Below are 27,153 nucleotides of genomic sequence, written 5' to 3'. Positions count from 1 at the left end.
TCTCAGGACCCTGAGATCATGACCTGAGCCGAAGGCAGTGGCTTAACCCACTGAGCCACCCAGGCGCCCCAACAGTTTCTTTCACTTAGCTGTATTCTACTTATGTTCATGATGTTACTGGAACTACTCGGGACTGGTCTGCGAACAGCTTAGTCTCCTCTCTTACATCACTTGTTATTGCTCCTTCTACGTGTTTGAGGCTTGCCTCATCCTCTAAAGGGCAAGGAATTCTTTGAGAGCCGGGACAGCGTTTTCGACTTCCACATCCTCCAATTTGCCTACGATTGCCAGCATACGGTACCCATGAGTCCACAGTGTCACAGAACAGGGGGCAGCGAATGCTTCCTGCAATGTTGTCTGCAAATATTTCAGGCTCTGCCGGCTGTACCATCTCTCCTGTTGGCACGTAAGAGGAGCCACAGACACAAAGTGATCGGGTGTGGCTGTGTGCCAATAAAACTTGATTTACAAAAATAGGCGGTGGCTGATTTGGCCCATGGGCCTGAGTTTCCAATCCCTGCTCTGGACTCCCAGGTCAGAAGGAAACATGTGTCTTGGAAAGAACACTGGACAAAGCTCCAGGCTGGACATTGCATGTGCCTGCATCTCCTTTCCTTCATCCGTACAAGCCGCTTCTGGCTTTGAAATCACTGACTTCTAAGAATGAAGTCAGTATATACTGAAAACATGACTCAGGGTATCACCCCGTGGTAAGCCCATCACCTTATGGTGCGCGCTGCCAACAGACTCTGGATGTGAAACACATGGGCAATGCGCAGGCCAGTAAGACTTCTGTGGGCTGAGAAAAGGGCTAGAAGGTTCACAGATGCTGTCCTGACCCCCTACTTTCTACCACCGCCCCCCCCCCCAAGCAATAGCCTCATGAACATAACAAATAGAAAATAAGCCCAGAAAGAAGCAATTTGTTCACTCTTACCTACACCATTGGCTTCCCAATAAAGTTTGAACACAGGGGTCTTGTTTCACTGTGTTCCATGTTAAATTTTCTCCCATAAACTGTGGCTATTCTAACTTATTAACTTCAACAACAGTCCTTCTTATCCATTGAAAAACAAGGGGATACCTTTAGAAATAAGCTACATGTTATATTTAAATAGATCTAATCTGAGGTTTGTATTTAAACCATTACCTCCTAAACTTCTTTTATTGATGATTTTAATTTCCTATAAGGCCAATACCTAAGTAAACTATTGTAGCTTTGCACCTCTAAATTGTATGCTACATCTCAATTCTGAGAAATTAAAATGTGAGGAAAAAAAAAAGAATGGAAGAAATAGGGAGAGATTTTTAATGGACTTGGATTCCCAAGATTTATATTTCTACCTGTTCAGGATTGCCAGAATTTTAAATTGTACATAGGAATTACCCAATGAGCTCAACCCCTATTAAAAAGAATTTTACAAGAATCTGAGCTGTCCAAAATGACAACTAAAAGGAGCCTATTTTTGTAAATCAAGTTTTATTGGCACACAGCCACACCCGATCACTTTGTGTCTGTGGCTCCTCTTACGTGCCAACAGGAGAGATGGTACAGCCGGCGGAGCCTGAAATATTTGCAGACAACATGGCAGGAAGCATTCGCTGCCCCCTGTTCTGTGACACTGTGGACTCAAGGGTACCGTATGCTGGCAATCGTAGGCAAATTGGAGGATGTGGAAGTCGAAAACGCTGTCCCGGCTCTCAAAGAATTCAAACAAAGGAGCCTGGAGTTGTAATAAAGAAGGTTAGAATCAAGACTGCTAGATTCTGGACTTTCTACCCCTCTCATTTCACCCTCAAGATGATGGATTTGGTTAAATCCGATGTTGGATTTGGTTAAATTAGTTAATACTTACATCTGGAGATTTTTCAACCTTTAAGTGTATCATTAGAGAATTAATGATGAATAATTTGAGGGGATTCTCTTATCCTGGAGGAGTTAATGCATTTCCTAAAGAAAAGCCTAGATTCTCCTCTTTTGTGTGTTCTTGAGAGAGCCCGGGCATCCGTGGCTACCAAGGTCCATCACTGGGCTGGTATGATAGTTGACAGAGTGTCTTTGATGAGGCTACATCCATAACCGAACAATTTTGATATTCAAGAATAATATTAAAAAAAGAGTTGCACAATTTTTAAGAAACTAATATTCTAACATTTATAAAATCCACTGAACAAGGGAGAAATAACTCTGTACATCTAAATAACATAACTTTTCTTTTTTTTAATTTAAAGTGTTTTTTTTTTAATATTTTATTTATTTGACAGAGAGAAATCACAACTAGGCAGAGGCAGGCGGAGAGAGAGGAGGAAGCAGGCTCCCCGCGGAGCAGAGAGCCCGATGTGGGGCTCGATCCCAGGACCTTGGGATCATGACCTGAGCTGAAGGCAGAGGTTTTAACCCACTGAGCCACCCAGGCGCCCCTAACTTTTCTGATATATGGACTTATCTTAGATTCCTAGGAAGTCTGCAGTAAGACGGCATGACAGAGGAGGTAGACGGGACAGACAGTGCTCGGGAAGCCAGGTCCCACGAGGGCAGCCCTACCAGCAACAGCCGTGACCGTCCCATTGAGCCCATCACCCAACCCCTATTTGACCTTTGCTCTCTGGGGCTCTGTTTCCTCTGTGACTTTCCCAGTTCAAATGACCTTCAACATAAGATGCATATCGCAATAGTAAGTTGCCTCTAAGAGCTGTCCTGAGAACTATAAACAAGTAGACAGTATCTGCAAAATGTCTAGTCCTGCTGTATAGACCATGCAAGAAATAAGACAAGAAAGGCGTGTATAGACAGGAAAGGTCTGGCCTGGGAAACACAAGACAGGTCCTTTATATTCTTCACGGTAATATCTTGACCCCATCCTCTTTTTCTAACAATCTGGGGAAATTCACATGCTTTGCCTAAGGTGTCTGTCTCTTTATAAATCCCCCCTTTTTTCTTTTCTTTTCATGGTTTCTTTTTTTAGATTGAAAAAAAAAAAAAAAAAAAACAACCATGTAACACACACATACACATATATAAAGGCAGAGAATCCCAGTGTAGCCATCACTGCTAGTCTTATTTTATGTATACCCCCCATCCAAGCCTCACCCCAATGCCGAGGGGATCATTCTGAATCAAATCTCGGACACAGATCATTTCATGTTTCACAAACATAGAAGTCCTACTTCTTTGGCATTTCATTTTCTTGATTCAACACCCCTGATATAAGTGATTTGTAACACTAAAACTGAGGCAACATTGGAGGTATACTAGGAGCCAGAGAGACATTTAGAAACAAAGAATTTAAACAAAAGAGGGACAATGAATCAAGACAGAGGCAGTTAATGCTGCCTGTAGGACTCTGTGCCGTCATGCTGTTAGGAGCACCACTCCTTCCTGGGGCTGGCCGGAGCTCTGTCCTTGGGTGCTCACTCGTGGAGAAGGGGGCATTTCTTGCCTTGCCCTGACCAGGTCTGACTTGTCCTGTCTCTGTGCCTCCCTTCCACTACTGAACACATAACCACCTTCAGCACTGAGCCACCTCCCTGCAAAGCCTCCCTCCATTCCTCTGGTCCAAATTTCCATCTTTCTGCTTTGCTCCCACAGCGCTGAGTTATCCTAGTACACAGTCAGTGCTCAATAAGTGCGCATGCACTGGATGAATGGGACACAGGACTGACTTCATTCTGCTTTATAGCTTAGTGGGTGGTTTTCACATCAGTCTCTCCCAGGAAATTTTAAATTCCTCAAGGAAGTAATTGTGTTAAAGCACCACTCTGTCCCCCTACTTCCTCAAGCATTTACCTGTGCATAGTGGGTGTTTGACAAATGTCTCATGAATGGAGAGATGCTCCAGGAAGAGAGCTACCCTGGCCATGTGGCTGGAGGGTTAAGTGTCTGGAGAATGACTTCATGTAAATTATGGGCAGACTAGCACAAATACAACGTGTACATTTTTTTCCCTGGTTTCCACTGGTTTCTTGTCTTAGGGAAGCAAATGTGGGCTTGTCATCATAAAAGTAAAAGAATTCGGGAGTGGTTTCCTTCATCCAAATGACCCAGCAACATCTGCCTCCGACACCATAATCGTGTTTTTCTCTCCCACCTTCTCCCAAGGTGAAGGCTACACTGAGTTACTGCCCATAGGATGGAATTACAGGTCTGAATCGGAGACAAAGGTTCTTTATGCTGTGTCTGGTCATTAACTAGCTGCTGGAAACTTCAAGACAGGGCCATTAGCATGCTCATAAACCTTTTATTTTAAATGTTTTCGCTTAGCCATGATTCTGATGTGACTCTCCTTGTAAGCTGGACATAGGACATTTGTTTCTTAACATTTCTGAGGCTCATTAACTACTCCATCCCAGCGGCTCATTAACTAGCCCATTAGGGATTTCACTTCATTCAGGCAGAAGCCTCCACTTGCCCTCACAGAGCCTTTGAGGGCGCCTAATTGGGAACGGTGTGAGGCCTGCCACAAGGCCGGGGAGAGAGCGGAGCTTTGTCAGGTCCCCCCGGATACTGGATGGGCGGCGGAGGGATGCGCTCACCTACCTGCTATTCTCCCAATGGGCATGGCGTGCTCCTCGGGCGGAGAGACGGACACCATGATGTGGTTCATGTAGGCCAGGTCTTCCCGATGCGAGAGGTTGATGGGCTTCCCTTCCCTATGCAGCCCGTCCTCGGAGAGCCTGGACTGTTTGAAATCCACGGAGTGCCGGGGGTTCAGGATCAAGGGGTGCATGATGGGACTGGGCATCAGCTGGATCACACGGGTGCTCTCCTGCCGGGGGCTCGACGGCTTCTGGTGGGGCTCGGAGGACGGCGGGCAGTGGTTATTCTCCATGGGAGACACTGACAGGGGGTAGGACTCCTGGTGGTTGTTCTCCTGGTGGAGCCTCGGCCCCTGGGCCCTCTCGGCCGGGGAGAGGCGGCGGATCATGTTGTCCAGGGGGGACCGGAGGGGCCGCTGCTCGGGGTCGGGTGAGGGCCGGTGATTGGCTGTGACAGGTGATCTAGACCGGTGCAACAGTTCAATGGTGGGGGGGTTGTGGTGCACGTTCTCCACTGGGGGCCGTGGGGTCCTCTGGACACAATTATCTGCGGAAGAGAGGGAGAGACAATCACTGACCCCAGTGAACTGTCAGGAGAGGGACCCCGCTGCGGTTCGAAAGGGAGTGAACAGTGAGCGGAGCCTGGGCGTGTGCCGGACAGACCGTTTATCCCTGGAGACGGAGTGTCTTTTCTACTGCTTAAAAAAACAACTGAAGTGCGCATACTTGAAATTCTTTTCCTACAGTAGACAGGCTAAGAATGTCCACGAGCATTCCATTAAGCACTTACTAGTGGCTTGTGAGCACAGGGAAGCCAAACCCAGGTTCTATAGCTTTGGCTTTGATTACTTGACTCTTCAACGTGGCTTCTGGGGTCCTTTTTTTTTTTTTTTTTTTAAGATTTTATTTATTTGACAGATAGAGATCACAAGTAGGCAGAGAGGCAGGCAGAGAGAGAGAGAGAGGAGGAAGCAGGCTCCCAGCCAAGCAGAGAACCCGATGTGGGGCTCGATCCCAGGACCCTGGGATCATGACCTGAACCGAAGGCAGAGGCTTTAACCCACTGAGCCACCCAGGCGCCCCGGCTTCTGGGGTCCTTAAGGGTTTCTTTCTAGATGCTTTCACTGACTTACATTTCCATAACTAAATGTATATATTCTCTACCTCTGGGATGTTGTTGGTGTTAATGATACCATTATTTCTACTACTAAAGTAGCTACTATATCCTTGGTACTGGATTATATTGTTCAGAATGTATCATACTCCTCAGTAGGAGATCCGAATACCAATACTAGTTCACAGGTGATAAAATGGGAGGCATAAAGAAATTAAGCAACTTACTCAAAGACACACAGTCACTGTACACAGACTCCAGTAAGATTCTAGAATCCAGGTACCTGTTACAGTATCTGCCACTTTGCTATATGTAGAAGCCAAGGGGAAAAGTGATGGGAAAACCTGCTTTAAGGATGGACAGTGGGTCTCATTTACAGACCGGCAATCTTGTACTTGAAAGAAGCTTTAGGATCACTTGGTTTCTGAGTGCACAGACCCTACAAATGCGCAGAGACAGGCAGAGGTAAGCAAGAAGGAGGGAAGGACACCTCCAACCCTGCCTCCACCGCATCCCACTTGAACCTTCAAGCTGGTGACAGCTGAGCAGGAACAGCATCGGGAACAGAAGCAGTTCTGTGGGCTGGGTTGGGGGTGGGTTGAGGGTGGGGGACTGGCACACACGTGGCTTTAGGAGTCCCTGCTTAGGGGGAGGAAGGATGAAAATCTGCCTACAAAAATGGAGTTTTCTTCAGTGCCTCCCCCTCATCTTAATGAGGTTTCTCTGGCCACATCTGTTCCCAGAGCTCTCACAAAAAGGATGCACATGCTTTCAGGTCCTTGTTCTGGTCCAAGATTTGTCCATGACTCTGAGTAAAGCAAGTCAAAGATACCTCTCTTTGTCCCTTATGACAATATCTATATGAAGAACACATAAAGGGAATCTAGGACTCTGACAGGGTTAGTAAACAGAGACTGAGCTGGTAGTGTCTTAAAGTTTTACACATGATTAACAGAAAAATGAGGACTCCTCTGGATCTCGGTTATGTGAAACAGTGAATGTGTCATTCATGATCACTAAAAGAGCATCTGCTTGAAGGCAAGGGTTTATTTTGTAACTACTGTGTAAGCTGCTGCCGAGAATTTAGAAGTGCTTACCTGTTGGAATAGCTATCAGTGGGAGACTGGCTTAATCAATGATACTGTATCTCTAAACAATGGAGGATCAGGCAGGTATTAAATGGAACGAAGAGTGTCTTAATATTCTGCCAAGGACCGGTCTCCAGGTTCTATGATTAGGTATGCAAAGCCAGGTGAAGTATTTCGGTATGCTACCACCTTTCTATGATAACGGAGAAGGGAATTCCAGTTTCCAGAATGACACAGTGGCTTGTATCAAACTAACCTTCCTACATACAGAAATGATGGAATCCGGATACAATACATTTACAAAAGTTATTCAAAGGTGCTGGAGAAAACTGAAGGGCATTTTATTCTTGAAAGAAGAGAACCGCACAAGAGAGATCCAAATTTATAGAGCCCTGGGGGTTTCCCCAGTTCCTGTAGCAGGGGGCAGCTGGAAAATGAACCAGAAGTTGTATAATCTGTCAGGGAATAGAGTATGGCAAAAAAAATCAAGAAAGCAAATCCTATAAAGGGGAGAGCCTCAGGGAGAATACAGAAAATTCCCTCAAATCCCTAACATGTGCTCCTGTACAGCACATGTGCAAGGGGCCCTCTAAGGAGCTCAGTGGAGAGCAACAACTGTATGGCTGAAAGATAAGAGCAGGAACGTCAGCTACTGGCCACTGCACTGGAGACAGAATTGAGAATTTGAGTCCTAGCAACAGAGGCTCTGTAAACACCTCGGGCTGCCTATCATCCCAGAACAGCCACACCTTAGGAGTAAAGACTACATCTAGGTCAAAGGGATTTGCCTGAGGACTACAGGCAAAACTGAAATGGATCTGCCCTAACCAAATGTAAGACCAAGCCTCTACAAACTCAAGGTGACTGGCTAGTCGTTTCCCTGCTAGAGCAAAACCCAACATTCTTCAGAGGAATATAACATAATCTAAGTCTCTACAACATATCATCTATAACGTCCAGTATTCAATAAGGATTCTCGGGACATGTGAAAAAAACAGAAAAATGTGACCCATAATCAAGAGGAAATGCAGTAAACAGAAACAGACTCTAAGATCACCTAGATGTTGGTATTAGCTATTAGAAATAAGTGTAATCACTTGAAGGAAACGATGGTCATAATGAGGCATAACAGATGGAGACTGTCAGAAGAGAAATGGAAACTTAAGAAGAAGATTCCAATACTGAAAAACACAATATCTGAAAGGTTGGACTGGAGGTACTCAACAGCAGATTGGAGATGACAAAAGGAGGGGTTAGTAAATTTGAAGACACATCAATAAAAACTAGAAACAAATAAACGAATAGATCCTCAGTGACCTGTGGAACAATATTAAATGGTTTAATGGACATGTAATTGGAACCCAAGAAGGACAGAACAGAAAGAATGGGACCAACCCCTCCCCACCAACCCCCCCCCCCCACAAAAAAACCCCAAATCTGAATAATGACCAAATGCTCTCCAAATTTGGTAGCAACAACAACAGGAAACTTAAAGATCTAAGATGCTCAGCAAATACTAAGTAGGATAAATACAAAAGCTACATCCAGGCCTTCACAGTCAAACTGCTGAAAACCAAAGATAAAGAGAAAATCCTGGGGGGCACCTGGGTGGCTCAGTGGGTTAAGCCTCTGTCTTCAGTTCAGGTAATGATCTCAGGGTTCTGGGATAGAGCCCCGCATTGGGCTCTCTGCTCGGCAGGGAGCCTGCTTCCCCCTCTTTCTCTGCCTACCTCTCTGCCTACTAGTGATCTCTCTCTCTCTCTCTGTCAAATAAATAAATAAATAAGTCTTAAAAAAAAAAAAAAAAGAAAATCCTGAAAGCAATCAGAGGGGAAAAAAAGATACACTATGTACACAGAAAAAGCTATACTAATTGTGGCTAACTTCTTTTTTAAACAGCTAGAGAGAAAGCGAGAGCGCACGCAAGCACGTACACATGGACGGAGACCCACAGACTGAAGGAGACACATCAATCATCTGCAATGTATAGACCCTTGTTTGATTCAAGGAAACTGTAAAAGTACATGTGAGGTAGTTGGAAAAAATGTGAACATTAATAAGATATTTGATGATACTGAAGAACTGTTAGTTTTCAGGTGATGTGATGGCTTTGTGATTACGATTTTATAAAAGGTCCTTCTCTTTTCAGACCTGTACTGATATATTTACAGATGAAACTATGTATCTGGAACTTGCTTTAAATTAACTCGTGATGGTGAAGCAGAGAGTAGAGGCACAGAGGAAACAAGATTGGTCATGAGTTGATCACTGAAGCTGGTGATGGCTACGTGGTAGCTCATTAAATAATTCCCTTGAGTTGTGCCTAAGTTTGATATTTTCCACTATAAAAAAATGTTTTTCCTTTTTTCTTTTTTTTTTTAAGAACTTCGTCAACCTTGCAAGGATACAGATTGAGATAACAAGTACTAAATTCTTCACTTAAACCCAAATGCAAATAAACGCTTACAGGATACAGGATTAGGCCCATGTAGTTCATTTTAATGCCTGAGATCATGAGCATGATAGAAATGACCTACCGTCTTTTGGGGATGAGGGCAAGTTTTCTTTCCATAGCTACGACGGACCTTAACTCTGCCGACCTAACTCTCCCCCAAAACGAATTTATTTCTTCTCCGTCACAGAACATGATCATGATAAGCAACTACCTAAGACAGCTGTGTTTTCAAGTTTTGTGCATTTTCTTCTAAATGCCATTTACAGACTATCTCCCTTCACTTAAAAGCTTATTAAGGTTTAAAAATGCTTAAGGTTGATGAAGACTGTGTACTGAAAAACCCTATTTCCTGAATCCATTTCCTGTCTTATAAATTTCAAAACAGACACAGGCGTTGGCCAGGAGTCTGGTCATGTGAAGGCTCTCTTTGATGTGCTGGGCTTCAAGGCTCAGGGTATGGGTGTGCACTTGGGGCAAGCCTTAGGAAGTCGGGGTGGACTCTGAGAGGAAAGATCTCCATGCCAAGGGTAAAAGAGGAACTGATGTAACGTCCTGGAGAGATTTCACTCTCTGTTCCTGCCCAGATCTTTGGGAACAATGAAGGAGGGAGACAGTGCTCTGGATAACCCAACTCAGATTTTACTTTGGACTCAGGGTCCAGGCAGGAACAGGACTTGGAGAAGCTTGATTTATTTACTTCTCTGCAGACACCACTCAAAGAGGAAGTACTTGATGAAGTTGATAACATTAATGGTAGAGAACTGGATCCAAGGGTATTTAATTCCAGGCTCCTGGTGGTCTGGGCACAACCACTGTCAAGGCTGAAAGGCCTGCAATGAGAGCTTCCCGGCTTTGTTTCAGTTTGCAAAGCATGCGCCCACGTACAGAGTAGGCGCTGACGTTCCTACCCTGCTGCCCCTGTTATTAGAAGTTGGCAGCAGCATGTGGAAACTTATGAGACCAGAGCCGGCAGGCAGAGAAGCTCCGGACACAGGAAATGCACTGAGCGGACAGTGGGTGCATTAAATCCCCCAGATGTAGGAGTCTTCTGTCTAAAACAAGAAGATTTTTTTGGTCTGGCCTTGATGTCTGGGTTTGTTCTTGGTGAATTGCCCAGCTGGAGAGCTGGGAAATTATCCACATTGCCCTCGGTCTGAAGGTCTTGATATGGGAGGGAAATGCGCAAGAAAGAGGGAGGGTTAAGCCACACGTGAAGTAGTCAATGTGGGCATGGAAAGACGTGGGGAGAAGGACCTCGGACTACTAGGGAACCTGTTTTAGTTGCAAGTGTTTTCTAACCCCAAACCCTTCTCTTTGTGGGCCTCTTTCAGAAACGAAAAAAATCCTTTCATGCCATCAAACAGCCCCAAATAAATTAGGGCTTTCAGTGTGAGGATTACAAAAAAGGATGCCTTTACTTGTCTTCTTTCCTTTTGCTTAAGGAAAGTTTGTCTATTTTAAAGTCATCAAAATTTGACCCAATTTAATCAGGTCGTAAAGAATGAATAACTAGTGATAAAACAAACCAACAAAAACTGCCTTTGGTTAAAGTCGTGGGCTTTATTAAGCAGGAAATTTCCAGGGTAGAGCAAAGTCTCAAGCTTCTAACTCACAAAAAAGGATCACATTTCCCAGCATTACATTTCCACCACCCCGCTTTCCCTAAGGCCATGGATGGTGAGAAGAGAAGTTAGTCGGGGAGATGCAAATCAAGGCAGCAGGTAATTTACTCATGGCTTCAGTCCACTGTGTTCCACATTCTTCTGGAAGGAACCACTTCCCAGCATGAATTTGTAAAAGATTAGTGGGAACCACAAACAATATAAAGAACTACGGAGACTAAATGCTCCAGGCCTTCAGCTGCAGTTCAAAACAGACTTCCTACACATACTTAGGTTCTGTCCCCCACCTGTTATGGGGGGAATTGTGCTACCGGCCTCACCCCGCACCCTTCAATCCACACGGTGAAGTCTCAACCCCTTTGTACCTCAGAATGTGACCTTATTTAAAATAGGGTCATTGCAGATATCATTACTTAAGCCAAGGTCATATTAGAATCAGGTGGGCCCCTCATCCAATATGACTGGTATCCTTACTTAAAGAAGAATTTGGACATGTAGACAGGCATAGACTGCCTGGTTGGAAGGGGAATGTTTTGCCACACAAGGATTACAAAATATGTAATATTTTGTAATACGATATCAAGGATATCGCAGTCTAATGGAGAAGGCAGACACATTAAAAAAAACAAAACACACACACACACACAGGCTGAAGGTGCTGAATTAAGAGTCCACCACAGGGAGCATGCCATGTGAAGGTGAAGGCAGAGATCTACCAGTCAAGGAATACCAAAGATGCCTAGCAAACCACCAGAAGCTAGGAGAGAGGCCCAGAACGGACTCTGCCTCCAGCCCTCAGAAGGAACTGACCCCACCCTTACCTTGATCTTGGACTTCCAGCCTCCGGAACTGTGAGACAATACATTTCTGTTTAAGCCCCATCCCCTTACGGTCACCAGAGCACATTAATACACCTCCTAGCTCCCGCCCCCACTCCATTTCCATGAGGTTCCACCGAGACCCCCCAGTGACCCTCTGCCTGCCCATTCAGCCCATGCACTTCAGCAAGTTGCCACGGTCCCTGAATTCCCTGGAGGGCCCAAGAAGAACAGCGCCGGGGCCTGCAGTCTACGATTCATAGATGTGTGAGCTCGTCACCAATAAACCCCAGGCAAGCTCCTGGTTTTAGAAGCACTTGCTGAAAAAGGGGCTGAAGGCAACAAAGTGGGTGACTTGCAGGACTCTGCGGCGTAATCTATATTCCTGGGCGTGGGAAACAGTCTCCTGGTGTTCTAGCCTTGGCCAACAGCTCAGTGCCAGAGAGCCCAGGAGCAAGTCTGCCCAGCCTCGGTCTCAACAGTGGCCGCACAAGAGAACTGAATGAAGAAATCATTGGGCCCGATTTCAAATGAGCCAGTTAGACCTGTGGGGTAAACCTTGTGAATCATTTATAATGAGGGGCTCAGGGTGGGAGAGATCAGTGGGAGCGCTGGAGAGGGGAAGTAGCGAGATCACAGAGGGCTTCCTGTTCTGGAGGTGAACCTGAACTGCCCAGGCCCCTTATCTCAAAGGGCTCAGACAGCACTTCCCCAGGGGAACCAGGAAGTTTCTTAAAAACTTCCTGGCTACCTGGGGAGAGTTAGTCATGCATATTAGGGATCTCTGGCACTGAAACTTCTGGCTTCAAGGAACCAGCTAGCCCCTGGGCTGCAAGCAGCCTCTATAGGACTGGAGGAAGCCAGAGGAGGCAGGAAAATGAGCGGGTCCTCCCTGAAGCACACTGGGGCCCCCTTCTAATGGATGAAGAGGCTCTGGCCATCACGCCAGGGCCTCCACACTTTCCCATCACTATGAAATGCCCCATCCGGGGACAAGGGTCAGAGGGTGAAAGGTCATGCTGCCCCAGACTCTGAAATACAGGAAGTGAAGGAGGAAGAAGAGGCCTTAGAGAGGCGTGGAGGAGTTAGAGGGGAGTAGAAGGAGGAAGGGAGGGGGTGCGGCGGTACCTGGTGCCCTGGGGAAATAGGAAGTCAAGATCGGGGCCTGGTCTTAGTCTGCTGGAACCTCATTATCTCCAGCCAGATCCAAGAATGCCCGAATTGAAAGCGGGCACAAATGGTTAATCTTAGGGTTCTTGCATGTGAGAGGAGACACACGTCTCCCAAAGGGGTCATGAAGGGCCTACCATGTGCCAGGTACCACGGGGTACCAAAGCACAAACACTGCTTCTTTTCAAAACAGGCTGGGTCCTGAGATGGGCACTTTCAATGTGTTTTCCCACAGAATGGAACAGAGGGGCCTGGTTCGTCCATGGAGTCCCAGTATCACGGCGTGAGTAGGCAGCAGGCCCATCCGATGTCCGGGACGCACACATGCGGTGTTTGCACAAAGTGCACTTGGTCACGAGAATGGGAATAGTTCGGAAAACTGGGATTGGAGGTAGGAAATAAAACCAACCACTGCACAACAACGTGAATGTACTTAACACTCCTAAACTGCACATAAGCTTGAAAGTGGCTAAGGTGGGAAATATTTGGTGTCTTTAATCACCATTCAATATTGTTTTAGGTTTAAAAGACAAGACGAAGGAAAAAAATCTCAACCCAACAATGTCGTGAGAGATACCAAATGATGGTGATGAATAACATTTAGTGAGCACTTGCTCTGTGACAGCTATTGCTCTGAGGGCATTTTCCATATTAACGTGATTCTTGTATCAATCACATTCAGTAGATACTGACATTATCCTTCTTTTCTGGGTGGAAACTGAGACACAAGGAAGTTAAGTAACTTGCCTAAAGTCACACAGCCAGTAAGTGGGGGAGGGGGGATTAGAACCCAAAGCATGTGTGCGTGCGCGCACACACACACACACACACACACACACACCCATTATGCTCTCTGGTTCCATCATGCATTATAAGACTAACATCAATGTCAAAGTCCAGCCAATGGCCTCCTTGACTTTTTTTTTAAAAGATATTATTTATTTATTTATTTGACAGACAGAGAGAGCGCAAACAGACAGAGTGGCAAGCAGAGGAAGAGGGAGAAGCATGCTCTCCGTGGGCAGGGAGCCTGATGCGGAACTCGATCCCAGGACCCTGGGATCATGACCTGAGTCGAGGGCAGACGCTTAACTGACTGAGCCACCCAGGTGCCCCTCCTTGACACTTTAATTGTCAATATGATCCCAGCAAGACTGGAGATTCAGGGAAGTTTTTACAACCACCTGTAACAGGATGGCTGGATCAGCTCCAAACTTTATCTACTCTGGTGCCTCTTTAGCAGCTATACCGAGGGACCAGCTCCCAAGGAGTGACCAGCACCCCGCTGGTTCCCAAGGGGGAGGACAGCCAGGGTCTCTGCTCTCAGAAGCCAGTGCCAGACTCTGAACTCACATTTCTCATGGGTTGGGGGATTTTCTTCATGCTAAGTCCATTCATTCAGAAGCAGTCAAAGATCTACAGTGGGTTAATTCAGTCCGAATCAGTGTGAGTTTTTGACACCATGAATGGCAGACGTACACTGGTGTCTCCAAAGTCATCTTTGATGGGGCACCTGGGTGGCTCGGTTGGTTAAGTGTCTGACTCTTGTTTCGGCTCAGGTCATGATCTTGGGATTGGGAGATCGAGCCCTGTGTTGGGCTCCACGCTCAGTACAGAGTTTGCCTGAGACTCTCTCCCTCTCCCTCTGCTCTTCCCCTGTGTGAGCTCTCTCTCTCAAATAAATAAAATATATTTTTAAGATTTTATTTATTTATTTGACAGAGAGAGAGAGAGAGAGATGGAGCACAAGCAGGGGGAGTGGCAGGGAGAGGGAGAGGGAGAAGCAGGCTCCTCGCAGAGCAGGGGAAGCCTGATATGGGACTTGATCTCAGGACTGTGGGATCATGACCTGAGCCAAAGGCAGTGGCTTAACCAACTGAGCCACCCAGGCACCCTGAAATAAAAAAAATAAAAGTTATCTTTGGCCTTTTTGCTTGTCTCTTTAGATTTGGCAGGTTCCAGTAGCATGGGGCAGAAAAATTATAAGCAGGTTTGCTGGCATCTGCCACACCACACCCTGGTCAGGGGACCTGGCTTAGCCTCCTAATCTCCCCAGTTCCACTCACTGCTCTGTATTTTGTCCTGTTTTCAGGGTGTTTGCACAAAACACATGAATAAAAATGTTATTTTGGTTGGCTCATTCCTGCTGCAGTGGAATGAACACGGGCATGAGAGCTAAGTGGACCCAGGGCTAAGTCTCAGTTTTGCTACTCGGTAGCTATGTGATCTGGAGGCTCTCAGCTTTTGTCCTCTCATCTGTAAAATGGGGATAATAGTACCTTCTTTATAGGGTAGTTATGAAGATGAAGTGATCTGGACACCTAAGAGCTTAGAACAGGGCCTGGCACACCATAAATGTTAGCTATTACTTTGTTCCTACGAAGCAAATCCACACCTCATCTTCTTTAATTATCTCATTAAAATTGTGTAAGATTCCCTTCCTCCAAAGTAGTCTTTGGGCACCTGAATTTGGCAGTAGAGGGGATTGGGGGTGGAGGGGAAACATTTCCCTCAATAAAGCAACCCCAAAGATGAAAATCCCTGGGCTATTGCAGAATGCATGGCACCTTCCTTGCTCCCCACAAAGAAATGACTCCTCTCTATTCTCTGGGCCATTACCACGTATGGCTGGATAGAGAACTGAGGTCAGCTGTTTCGGCGCTTGAAGGTTCTCACTATCACTTATGATTTCCATGTCCACCAAGTGACAGAGCTCCCCTGGAGCAACACATGTGTCTTCAAAGGGTGTCCATTGTTGCAGAAACAATCACAACACTGTTTGTGTGAATATTTTCAAATGAAAGTGATTAAAAATCACTTCCCACTCTCTTATATAGGACACATGAGAGGGTGGGTTAGAGAGCTGATGTATGTTATAAGGGGGTCCCCCACAGGGGTCCTGGGATGAGAACATAGGATCAACACAGCTTTTGTTCCTTTGCTCTATGGACTGCGGCCTGTCCAGTCTCACAGGATAACTCTGGAGCTGGCCCCATTTGGAGACTAGCTCAACTGGAAGCATATTTTGTACCACTCAATGAGCTTTTAGGGAATCACTATACAAGTAGTTTTAACACCAGTAGGGCTACTGGAGATCGAATATATACTTAGGGACCAAACCTTTCTTGTAATTATTCCACTAGAAGTAACTGATTTTAGAATCTAAGGTGTCAAAAGTAGTTGATATTGTAACTGTGGGTGACAAAATATATTTATTTTATCATCATTTGCTGATCTGTAATTTCTAAAGATGTTTTACCTCCTTGTTTTGGTGAAAGAAACAGTATCATTTTTTGGTTTTGTCTCCTACCTATATAACTATCTACCTAACATCTAACTCATTCATAGTATGCAGATAAAATGAGTCATAACAATAAAAGAAAAGGAATCCACTTGAATTTCGGTCATGAGATAAAGGGATGGTGCCACTCTGGGTTTGACCACTAAAAGGGGTAATATTACCAGCAGTTCCCAGTAAGGTGAGACAAGGGAGGACGGAAGAGATGTTTAACTGATTCTGAGCAACACCAAGCAAAACATACTTTAGATTTTCTGGATTTTAGTTGCCCAAGGCCCTGATGGTAGGTAGAGAATGGGTCTATTCATCTTCCTATCACCCAGAGAGACCCAGACTTTGGAGGGAATGTAGGATTTGGGAGTATAGGAGATCTGAGAACATTTGGTCTAACCCCTGTCTCACAACTGGGGAAACTGAGGGCCAGAAAAGAGAAACTCTGCCCTTACACTTTGTTCTGGCAGAATAGAGGATTCGAGCCTGGTTTCCTGACTTCCAAACCCTATCTTTTAAAAAATATGATCGAAGCTAACCATGCCTGCCAGGTGGTGCGGGGTGGTCCTGCTTTGTGCCTATTGCTCAGTGTACCTGCTGGAGGAATCCTGTCTCCCTGTCACAGTAGAGTGAGAGATTACAAGGCTGCCTTCTGTGTAGAATACTGCACTCTATTCTCAAAAGTCAGAGAAGAGGGTGCCCATGCTGGTTCTCCTAGACCTGGGCAGTCAGTGGAGAACTGCTTTACCCCAGGCACCACACGGTTTCAGAATGTGTACAACATAGAGATTAACGATTGTTTACAAAATAAAGGGTAACTGGCTTTCGTGGGATAGCCCACCTCACCCTTCAGAGTCTGGAGGGGAGCCTTGAAGCCACTTCCTGGCTCCGGGCACTGCCACACGGCTGCCTGGGAGGATGGCGAGATTTCAATGTCAGGCACTCACAGGGGCTGTGTGGGGAAGTGCTGCTAGATTCAGCAAGGTATGTTTGGACTGTGATCTCAATTACCGTCGTGAAATGATGAATGTCTGAACCGGTTAAGTCGGCGGCTGTGATGAGGGGCAGTGGCGGGGAGGGGATAAATGAGGCTTTGTCTTTGCACGTCCCTCTGCATGCCTCACTGTGCCAGGCCGCTGAGGGGCCACGTCCGCTCTCCTCTGGAATGTTCCTGCTGTCCTTCCTGTCATATTAGCTCTGTGTCAGGTCAATGGCAACATACTTTTACAAAGGACTGTGCCCCCAGTGATGTGGAACAGACCCCAAGGGACAGAATATTCAGTATGTATAATCTCACTTTACAGATTTTTTTTTCAGGATCTTTCTGTATGTTCACAGACATCCATATTAGTGTTCCACCATTCACAAGGAAGTGTGGTAGCATTAATTCTACAGACCGGTCATGTTGAGCTGGACAGTTTTTCTTTTTGGTGGAGAAAAAGGAATGAGGTAGGAAGTTTTTGGAGGTAGGGACCTTGTACTGGCTGATTCTCCTCTCTGAAGGGTCCCCTTGTCATCACCAGTAGTCGGGTGACAGGTGGCCTGTGCATATCACCTCTGTGCCCCGCACAGCTCTTCACAGCTGATGCCTTCTGACAAAGACCTAAACTTCCCTTCTCATGTGTCCACCTGCTCACCTGAGAGAACGCGCCGTGTCTAAACAGGCATGGACCCTCCAGTCTTGAGTCCTGGCTGACGGCTTTAAGGAATGGTCTCTGAGAACACGCTGCTTTTAAGAGCCGGCTCTGAGGCCGAGCTCACTGGTCCCCAGGGTGATGAAGCCCTTGACCTTGGCCTCATTAGCGTCACCCTTTTACCTACAGAGTCACCGCCACTGACATTCTAACGCTCGAGAGCATACATAGCTCGTTATGGCACACGCAGCAGCACATCCGTATTTACTTGGTCTGAGGGTAGCTCTGAGAGTCAGCCCAGCTTTCTCTATTGATTAGCTCCTGCAAACGAGAACACCAACAAACACCTACTTCGGAGTCAATTCAAGGCGGAAGCATGTGCGGTAAGAGACCGTAAGCTTCCGACTGCATTTGGGAATAAAAAGAGGAATAGGAATTCCAAACGGGATTTTTTTTTTTTTTTTTTTTTTTTAAATAATGAGTATAGGAGAGAGAGACGGGAGGACGAGAGGAAAAAAAAAAAAAAAAGCTCATCACACACCTTTTGTATCCAAGGAGGCAAGCTACGTAATATGATTCTTGCCTTAATGTCAAGCTTCAGTAAACCCACCTCCTCTTTTCTGGCATAGATGTTGGCTATTATGCAAGCCGGAAATGTACATGGCAGGAAGAGTAAAAGAACAGAGAAACCGAATTGGGGGGTGGTGGGAAGGGGAGGCAGCTGCTAAATTAAGCAAGGGAAAAGCCAGGGGAAGAAAGGATGAGAGAAACAGGCAGGGAGCAGGCAAGAGCCACTCGTTTATTCTCCATCACGAAAGCAAGGGGGCCTGCTGTGAGCCACTTGGCACAAGGAAGGGATGGCGGTCGCCTGGAGTCAGGCTCTCTTTTGTGAAGTGTTAATTAAGAAAATAAATAACTTCTCATTTTTTAATTTGCCAACAATACAACAAAACAAAAATATGAGCCCTGCTCTTGAGGAGGCGCAATCAATTTAAGGAAACACCCTAAGGAACCGGGCTTGGAGGCCCCGAGAAATCCAGTCCTAAGAGAAAGGACACATTGAAAAGTGTTATTTTGTGTCCCCAGGTCTGTTGTCTAACCCACCTGCACGCAAATGATCATCACGCTTCTCGGAGGCACGAGGCATCGCTGCAGCAAGTAAGATTTTAAGAACCTAGACCTGCACCCAAACACATGCTTTGGAACAATGTCCAGAGGCACTATTCAAGTCTGGTCTTTTGTTTCTGTTTCCTACCAGTGACTTTAGGACTGCCGGGGCTTACCAGGCACATCTGAAGCAGGCACCTAGGCTGAGCACATTGTAAGAAACTGCCTTTGGGGGCACCTGGGTGGCTCAGTGGGTTGAGGCCTCTGCCTTCGGCTCAGGGCATGATCCCAGGGTCCTGGGATCGAGCCCCGCATCCGGCTCTCTGCTCAGCGGGGAGCCTGCTTCTCCCTCTCTCTCTGCCTGCCTCTCTGCCTACTTGTGATCTCTGTCTGTCAAATAGGTGAAATCTTTAAAAAAAAAAAGAAAAGAAAAGAAACTACCTTTGGTGCACGAAGCAGGAACCCTGGTCCACCAGAGTTGATGGGCTTTGAGTCTGTCTTGCTCCCCCAGCTTTTATTACGCTCTACTCACAAATTTTCAAAGACCCCTCCCATTACTGATTACCGTCCTTCATCAAAGCCCAGTCCATTCTGGGTCCAATATAACCGGCTGGGACTAGTTCTGCAAAAGCAAAATGTTGATCGCTGTTGAAATGGGGTAACGGCTCACAGGGGTTTATTTACTTCATTCTATCTATTTGGGAGAAATCTCTTGTTTGACAGTTTCCAGAACAAATGTTGTGGGGGGGGGTGCGATAAGCCTTATAACCCAATTCATCTGATGCCTCTCTTACTTCAGGGACTCACTCTCCATCCTACCTGTTCTCTCGGCTTGGAGGGCTCCCCACTTCATCCTTGCTTACCAGAACTCTGCTGGGCCAGCAAGGAAGTCTCCAGAACCGCCTGCTTCACGAGGCTGACCCTGATGCTTGGGCCGGGAGCTAATTTTCCCTCCCACTGACTCTTACAGCTATGCTCGGATACTCATCCTTGTAGCTCATTTCTTTAGGACAAGCAGAGAACCAAGATTCCCTCTCTTCCATCTCGGCGTTTCCCTCGGTGTCTTCTATATAGCGAGCACTCAACACATGTGGGTTTAAGGACAAATGAATCACGTGAATAAGAACAACATCAAATAAACAACGATATCCCTTGGATTGTCTAAACCTCGCGCAAGGAAAGGAAAGCCTCCTCTGGTACCTTCTTCATGGTTTTGATGCAGGATGACTTCCGGCTGTGTGTGTATAGAGTTTCCAGGATGGAAGAACGGTGAGAAAAGAATGCGAGGTTTTCTCTGCTTCAGAATATGCTGAAGGAGTTCATAGAGCACGTCACCTGGGAAGAAAAAGGAAAGAGAATTAGAGCAATGGGACTATTTCAGTGAACAGACTGAGCTTCGACTCTCTGGGTGGTGCTGGACTGAAGACATATGGAGAACCAGGTCTGTGTGCTACCCACCCCCCTGAGCACACAGGGGACACTCAGAGGGTTGGAACCATGTGATTGTTTTTTCCACTGGACTTTTGAAACTGTGCAAGTAATATATGAAAAAAGTTTTAGAAGTGCCAAAAAACAGAAAGAAAACAAAAATCACCTATGATCCTATCGCTAAGAGAAAAAAGTCCTATTCCCACCATCTATGGTTTTGGAGTTAGAATGAGGCTTGTCCTAGTTTTGTGTCTCTTTTTACCTCCACATTACTGAACTACTCCACTAGCTACAAAATGAGGGCCCATCACGAGGATGCACCAGACTTTACTGGACATTTCAATGGTTCCAATTTATTGCTATTATTCTTGTGAAAAATATTCTTTTCAATCTTTGCTTGCATTTCAGATTAACTAAAGAAGGATTATGCAGTCATTAGTATGAAAATTTTTAATGTTCACTGGCAATTCATATGTTCTTCAGAGAGCTCTTTCAACAGAAAAAAAAAAAAATTGCCTTTCGAACCCACCCTAATCCCAGGCAGGAAGAGAATGAGGACCCAAAAAAGGCACAAGTCCAGTCAGAGGAGCTAACTATTGAAGATACCCTCTAAAGAACTGGCACATTCTGGGATGCTTACCTCCTTTAAAAATACACACAGGCATTGTTCCAAGGCTCTACAGTCTCCAGAAAATCATCTCTAGATGTCAGCCCCTTGAGGAGGTTGGTAGGGGCTGGTCCGAGCTAGGGCCCTCTGTTCTGATATATTTGGTATTTAAAGTGTCCACTGAGTATTTAATTAGAAAAAAAAAAAAAAAAAAAAGGCCCAAACCACAAAAAAGTCCCCCCAAACCTGCCATGGTCTTGTCCCACCCCTCTGGCTTAGGTCCAAGTTCAAAAATGCAGGTGGGTGACTAATCTTTAAAATACCACAGGCTTTTCTGACTGACCCTACGCCCTTCCACATACAGATATGCAATCAGCAATTGTACCAAATAATGGGCTTTTGTCTCTAATTTTAGCCATTTTTAACAGATACTTTAATTAACAATTTAACTGCATATTTTGGGCTATTGCTAAATTATTTTTTTCTTTTAAATTCTGTCTGAACCTGAGAAACGCTCCATATTAATTTCTTTCTTTCTGCAGACCACTTGTACCAAATAAAGTTCAAGGATGTTCTGTTCTAAGTGATTCTCCGAGGTGCCGTGGTGTCTTTGTTTTGACTTCGTTCCTTCCTCCACCTTCGAGTTTGGGTGGTATTAAGTATGACTTAGTGACACTATTTACTATTAGGATTCAATAAAGCAAAAGACTTTAAAGAGCTGAAGGCAAGCATGTCATTTGGGCATTTCCTGATGATGACATGGGCGAGAGGATGCAGAGGGGTTCCGCTCCAGACTCGGAAGAATGTTCTAGGGAAGGTAGAACCGTGGCACACACGAGTGGATTTTTTGAGCTGGGAAAGCTTGGAGCACTTCTAATCTGAACCTAGTAGTCATGGTAATGTCGTCTCTGATGAGAGGAGGATACAGAGCCTGAAATACAGTCCTATTTTAATGATTCATATTTTAATCGCTTACAAAAATAAGTCCCTAATCAACACTTTGTTTCTTTTGGTGTAGTGTAATGTCTTCCTGAACTTTCCTTAATTTACATGGCCTCACACCCGCTGGGTTTTATCCTGTGGGTTTGAGCAATGCTTTATTTCGGTAGTACGCGGAAAGAGAAAACGCAACACTGAAAAATGTGTTCCTGATGATTAGTATTACTAAAAAAAATGGCCAGTAATTAGTGCATCCATTTTGGAAGAGGAGGCCAGGAAATATAAATTTAGTGTCTGTGAGGGTGTTCAACTTTGCTCGCTCAGAGAGGCAGGCTGATGTTGGGAAGGCACAGACTTGCAGATGTAGGCCGTCCTGCCCCTCTGGGCCTGGTGACCTTGAACATGTCCCTAACCTCCCTGTGAAATACAAAGGCCATCTACCTTCCAAGTCTGCTGTGTGGGTTCAACGAGGGAGTGTGGCGAAGCCCCCAGAGCAGGCCTGCGTGCTGCACGTGTTACACACCACCCTCTCCTCAGGGGTCGCTCCTGGGACTCCGGAAGCTCCGCTGTTTGCTGAGTCAAGTCCAGGCAGGTCACTTCTGTTTTGTGTTTCCAGTTCTCTAAGCACATACAGAAAGCGAGGCCACAGAGCAGAATGGGGAAGAGTCTAGGCTCTGGAGTCAGACTAGGGTCTTAGGCATGTCCTTTGCCCTCTGTAGGCCTCAGTTCCTTGGTCCACAAAACGGCCATGTTAACAGCATCTACGTCATAGAATTCGTGTGAGGAAGGGATGAGTTCATCATGGGGCTTAGCAATCAGCAAGAACTCAGCAAACAGGAACTGTTTTTGTGACCTCTGCTCTCCCCGCCACCATCACTGTTCTTATTGATATTATAACAGCATGTAGGACAGACCTATAGACCCTTAAGGCAGTCTCTAAGGGAGAACAAAGAGGAGTGTCTGGGTCATGGTCATTGTTCTGTTCCCCCTGCAGAAAGGTCAAAGGTTAATCGAGGCCATCTACCCATCTTGGCTTCTCTAGACCCCTCCCGCTGAACTCTTCCCCTGGGCCTGGTGGGCAGGCCCACAGAGGGGCTGACAGGCGCCCCAGCCCAGACTCTCCAGTGCTGGCTCTCTTCTGCCTCTCATCCCAAAGCTGGCAAAGGGAGCCAGGCAGACAAGGTTCACATCTCAGTGTGCAAGAGAAAGCGGGGGGGGGGGGGGGGTGGTGGTGAATCAAATGGAATTCTGCCAGTTTCTTACCTAAACCATAAACCCGGGATGAGAACTAGTGAGATAACATTTGTAAGTGCTACCTGGGATGGCTGGCTAATGGGTGTGAGCATGGGCAAAAGGTCCCACGTTCCAAGCCAGGAAAAAATTGAATCTGAAGACTGTAAATGATGGCCATAGATGGATCAGTCCATTCACCGACATATGTTTCCTCAGCAACCAGGGGCTCAGTTGGGGAATGTGGTTGGCTTACAAAGACATCAGTACTATGGGGGAGAAACCAACTTACGGTGCACAGCCGGGGTATGTATGGTTGGCAGTAATAGTGTGTGCTTGGTAATAGCTTGGAATCTTAGAAAGGATTCTAGAGGTTACTTAGATCGACTTGAACTTGTGTTCCATAGAAGTCCCCTGCCTCCCCTTCCCTTGCCAAGAAGTAGCTTTGGCTGAGTACTTCCAGGGATGGGCAGCCGGCCACAAACACAAGCAAACCATTTTTGGACAGCTCTAGTTGATAGAAAGTTCTTCTGTTGAGTTGGAACTTGGCCTCCCCTGCAAACTCGTGTACCTCAGTTCCTAGTCTTGGCTCTGGGACAACAAAGAGCATGTGTCTCGTCTACAACAGTTTTCTAAATAAATAAAGATGTGCCCCCTCCCCCATCCTCTCCCATCTCTACTGCCTCCTATTCCCTCCAGCCCCCAGTCGGTTCTCTGGGTACACTTGAAAAATGTTCATACGTACATGGAAGAGCACATCTAAAAAGTAGTATTAACAAAAAGATCTCTGGAATAAAAAGAGATTAAAAAATAAGTTACATTTATTTGCTTGCTGAAAATAAAGAGCATGAGCCCTAACACTGTATATCTAACTTAGCTGATGACCACTGGCTTGAATTCAAAAGGCATTTGTCAAAACATTCTTGGCCCATTTGATTCGTGATAAATCTTCTGTCTTCCCAGAAAAACAATACCTACTGCTAACTGCAAAAGGTGCAAGGGAACCAAGGCTCCTGTTTAAGGGACAAGACCTATTGTTGGTTTCTCTCGGTATCTTTATGCACACAGGCATGATTCATGTTCACACATGTATGTACGGAGCGGGGGCTCCCAGGAAGCTAGTGAGTTGCAGGGCTTTCACCCGCATAGGCTCCTGGGAAGAGCCCTAAAACCATCCATATCCCCCAAATTATAAGCTTCAGGCCCCATAAAACCTAGCTATCTCCCCAGGTGCGTGCACACACACACACACACACACACACACATGCACATGCACACAGAAGAACACGCACGTCTACAACACAGAAACCCACTGACTAAACACATATGTAACTCTGTAGTGGTGATCTTGACGTGAAAAGCCAGGCATCCACTCTGGGAATAAGAAATTCTATTATTTTATTTGTGATCTGTTTCCATCGGATAGTTACGAGACTGAACAAACCTGCCACAAGTTGTCTTATCAATGTTCCTGGTGTCTCTCAAGACTGAGAACAGACAGATGCTGTTTGGAGGGGGTGGTGGGGTTAAGGTTTCTTTCCTTCTGAGGAAAGAGCCCGGGCTCTGGGGCAAGAGGTCCCAGGTCCCCCTGGGTCCTCTGTTTGTCAGCTGCAAGCCCTCAGGCAAATACTCTTTCTCTGTGAGGCTTAACTCCAGGCTTAGTGAAACATTCTTTTGTCTCAACCGAGAATAATAGCACAGACTTGGCAGGGCTGATATGAAGATCAAGTGAGATGATATGAACAAGCACCAGCCCCACGTCTGCGATAATGTGGGCTCAATAGATGGCACCCCTTGTGATCTGGTAATTATTCACAGACGTGTCTCAAAAAATCTGGAAACCATTTGCTTTGCTTCAACACTTTTGTATTTAAAGCGCCTATACAAGTTTCATGAAGTCACATTCATATGTATTGAAAAAGTGTTTTCCCGGTTGACATCATTTCACATAAGACATTTCTAGCTCAGTCTCTCTCTCTCCTAGTTCACAGTTGTATCTTCAACCTCTTTCTATGGGATTCTTCCCTCTGGCATTTAAACAGTGTCCAGCTTTTCCTGTTTTCTGCACATACACACACACACACACACATCCCTTGTCCCCATCTTTCCCTCCAGGTACTGCTCCTGGTTCTCTGGTACCAGCACAGCCAAGCTTGGCCGAGGAGCTGTCCAACTCTATTTTTGCCACTTCCCTCTGCTTCTACTGCTGACTTTCTCGTGGTCAAATCAGAGGGCAATGGTCAGTACTTGGGGACTCTGCTTTTCAGCAACGTTCATCAGTAGTGTTCACTATCAGCCTCCTTCTAGAACACTCCACAGCTTGGGACATTCCTATCCCTCCTGGTTTTCTTTCAACCTCCTCCAGCCCTGTAACAGTAAGGTTCCTGGTCTCCCACTAGTATTTCTCTCTGGTAATCTCATCTACTCCCATGGCCCCCGTCAGCCCATCCATGCCAAATCTACTCAAGCCAGGCATTTCTTCTCAACTCCAGAACCTTCAGTTATCTCCTAGATACTTCCCTCTTGCATGACCTACAGATACCACACGGTTAATGTGTCGAATGTGAAAGTCTTTACAACCCACATGGTGTTTCCTAGTACAGTGAATGCCCAGTTGTTTAGGCCAGAAACTCAGGAGTCATGTTTACTTAACTCTATTTCTCTCATCTAACATCTAATCAGTCACCAAGACTCTCAGACTCTGCCTTCTATATGCTCCTGGCATCATCCCTTTCTTCCTGCTGATCCCATCTTACTTCAGGTCACCATCATTGCTTTTGAACGCCAACCAAGTCAACTGCCCACAACCACTCTTCACCTTTGCCCTTTGTTGTGCCAATCTCTGCTTAAAACACTCTACCTGTCTATACAATAACCTTTAGGGTCCTGAACATGATCTGCAAGGCCCCGTATAACCTAGTGGAGAAATAATAAGTGGCTCGATGAATTGTGTCATCAAGCCACAGTATATTCTCCAAGATTCTTTAGCAGTGTGGGTGGCTTGGGCATTTCCAGTTTTTACAATTACAAATAGGATTGCTAAGGGCATCTCTCCCCACCCTACCCCCGCCATTAGATGATGTCCTTGGGATACTTTCTTCAAATGGTATTATCAGTGAGAGAGTCTGATCACTTTTAAAGTTCTTATGCATTCCCTGTTCTGTCAAAGGCTGGACCTATGCACGGCATCACCTACAGGGCTACCCGGGGCCCCTCCCCTGGGGTTTCACAATGTTTAACTTCTCAAGTTCAGTAGGATGAAAGCAGAATTTTAACATTCTTAATATTTGCATTTCTCAGGTGATGACTTACTGTGCACATAACCTCATGTGAAGATTATCTGAAGTAACACATTCTTAAATTTGCACACTCTTCTCTTTTCTCTCTCTCTTCTGTTTTTATTCAGATTTTAGTTTCCTTTTGACCAAATCGTTAAAAAAAAAAACAACAACAAAAAACAGTGCAAGGGTGGGAGAGATACATTTCAGATTTGTCATCATATTGTTTCTGCTGGGTCCTTTCATCCCATGGTAGATGGTCAGGATGAAGTCCAAGGTCTCGGGTCCTTCCAATAAATTCAGCAGTGAGAATGTCAAGGCAGGCACTGGCCCAGGGAGGTCCTGCTGGTGGCCATGACAGGCTCCTCCCATTGGGCAAATGCTTGGTTTTCCATCTCTGTTCAACCTTATTTTCTGGAAATTCCATTCAATTCATTTTTGCAGGCTGATGAAATGACAGGCCTTTTTGTTAAATACAGAGTGCCTCTGTAACCACAAACATAAGCTAGTCTTTTACTTGGGAGTAAGTATCTGGGATTTAGCTTGATATCTGTGTCTGAGACACAGAGATCCTGAGAAAAAGGGAGCTGGTTGTGGGAAAATCTGAATATTGTCTTTAAGACAAGAATAAACCAGTTAGGAAAGAGATACCATAGGACAACTGCCTTTAGCTGGATACGGAACATAAAGAGACACTATAGAGAAACAAAACAATAAGCCTGTGAGGAAATAGGAATATTGTAAAATAAGCATGCACCATATTAAAGGAAGTGGTGTTATGTTTCACACGTTATAATATCACGCCCTACGGCAGAGGGGTTGGTCATCACCACCGTTT

The 27,153-nt window shown here is 45.7% G+C and overlaps 1 protein-coding gene across 4 annotated transcripts in view; it reads right to left on the bottom strand.

The window, feature by feature from the left end:
• The window catches only part of ETV6 (ETS variant transcription factor 6), a 233,283-nt gene that overhangs the window by 17,594 nt on the left and 188,536 nt on the right, over positions 1 to 27,153 (bottom strand). For all 4 annotated transcript variants that reach the window (XM_046011136.1, XM_046011134.1, XM_046011135.1 and 1 more), the window contains 2 exons: positions 20,034 to 20,168; positions 4,538 to 5,083 (listed from right to left, as the gene is read on the bottom strand). In XM_046011136.1, coding sequence (XP_045867092.1) covers positions 4,538 to 5,083; positions 20,034 to 20,168 — 681 coding nt within the window. The remainder of the gene's footprint in view (positions 1 to 4,537; positions 5,084 to 20,033; positions 20,169 to 27,153) is intronic.

This window comes from Meles meles, chromosome 7, assembly GCF_922984935.1.
Source record: "Meles meles chromosome 7, mMelMel3.1 paternal haplotype, whole genome shotgun sequence".
Taxonomy (NCBI): Eukaryota; Metazoa; Chordata; class Mammalia; order Carnivora; family Mustelidae; genus Meles; species Meles meles.
The sequence above is the reverse complement of the archived record's forward strand: the minus strand, read 5'-3'. Positions and strand labels throughout refer to the sequence as shown.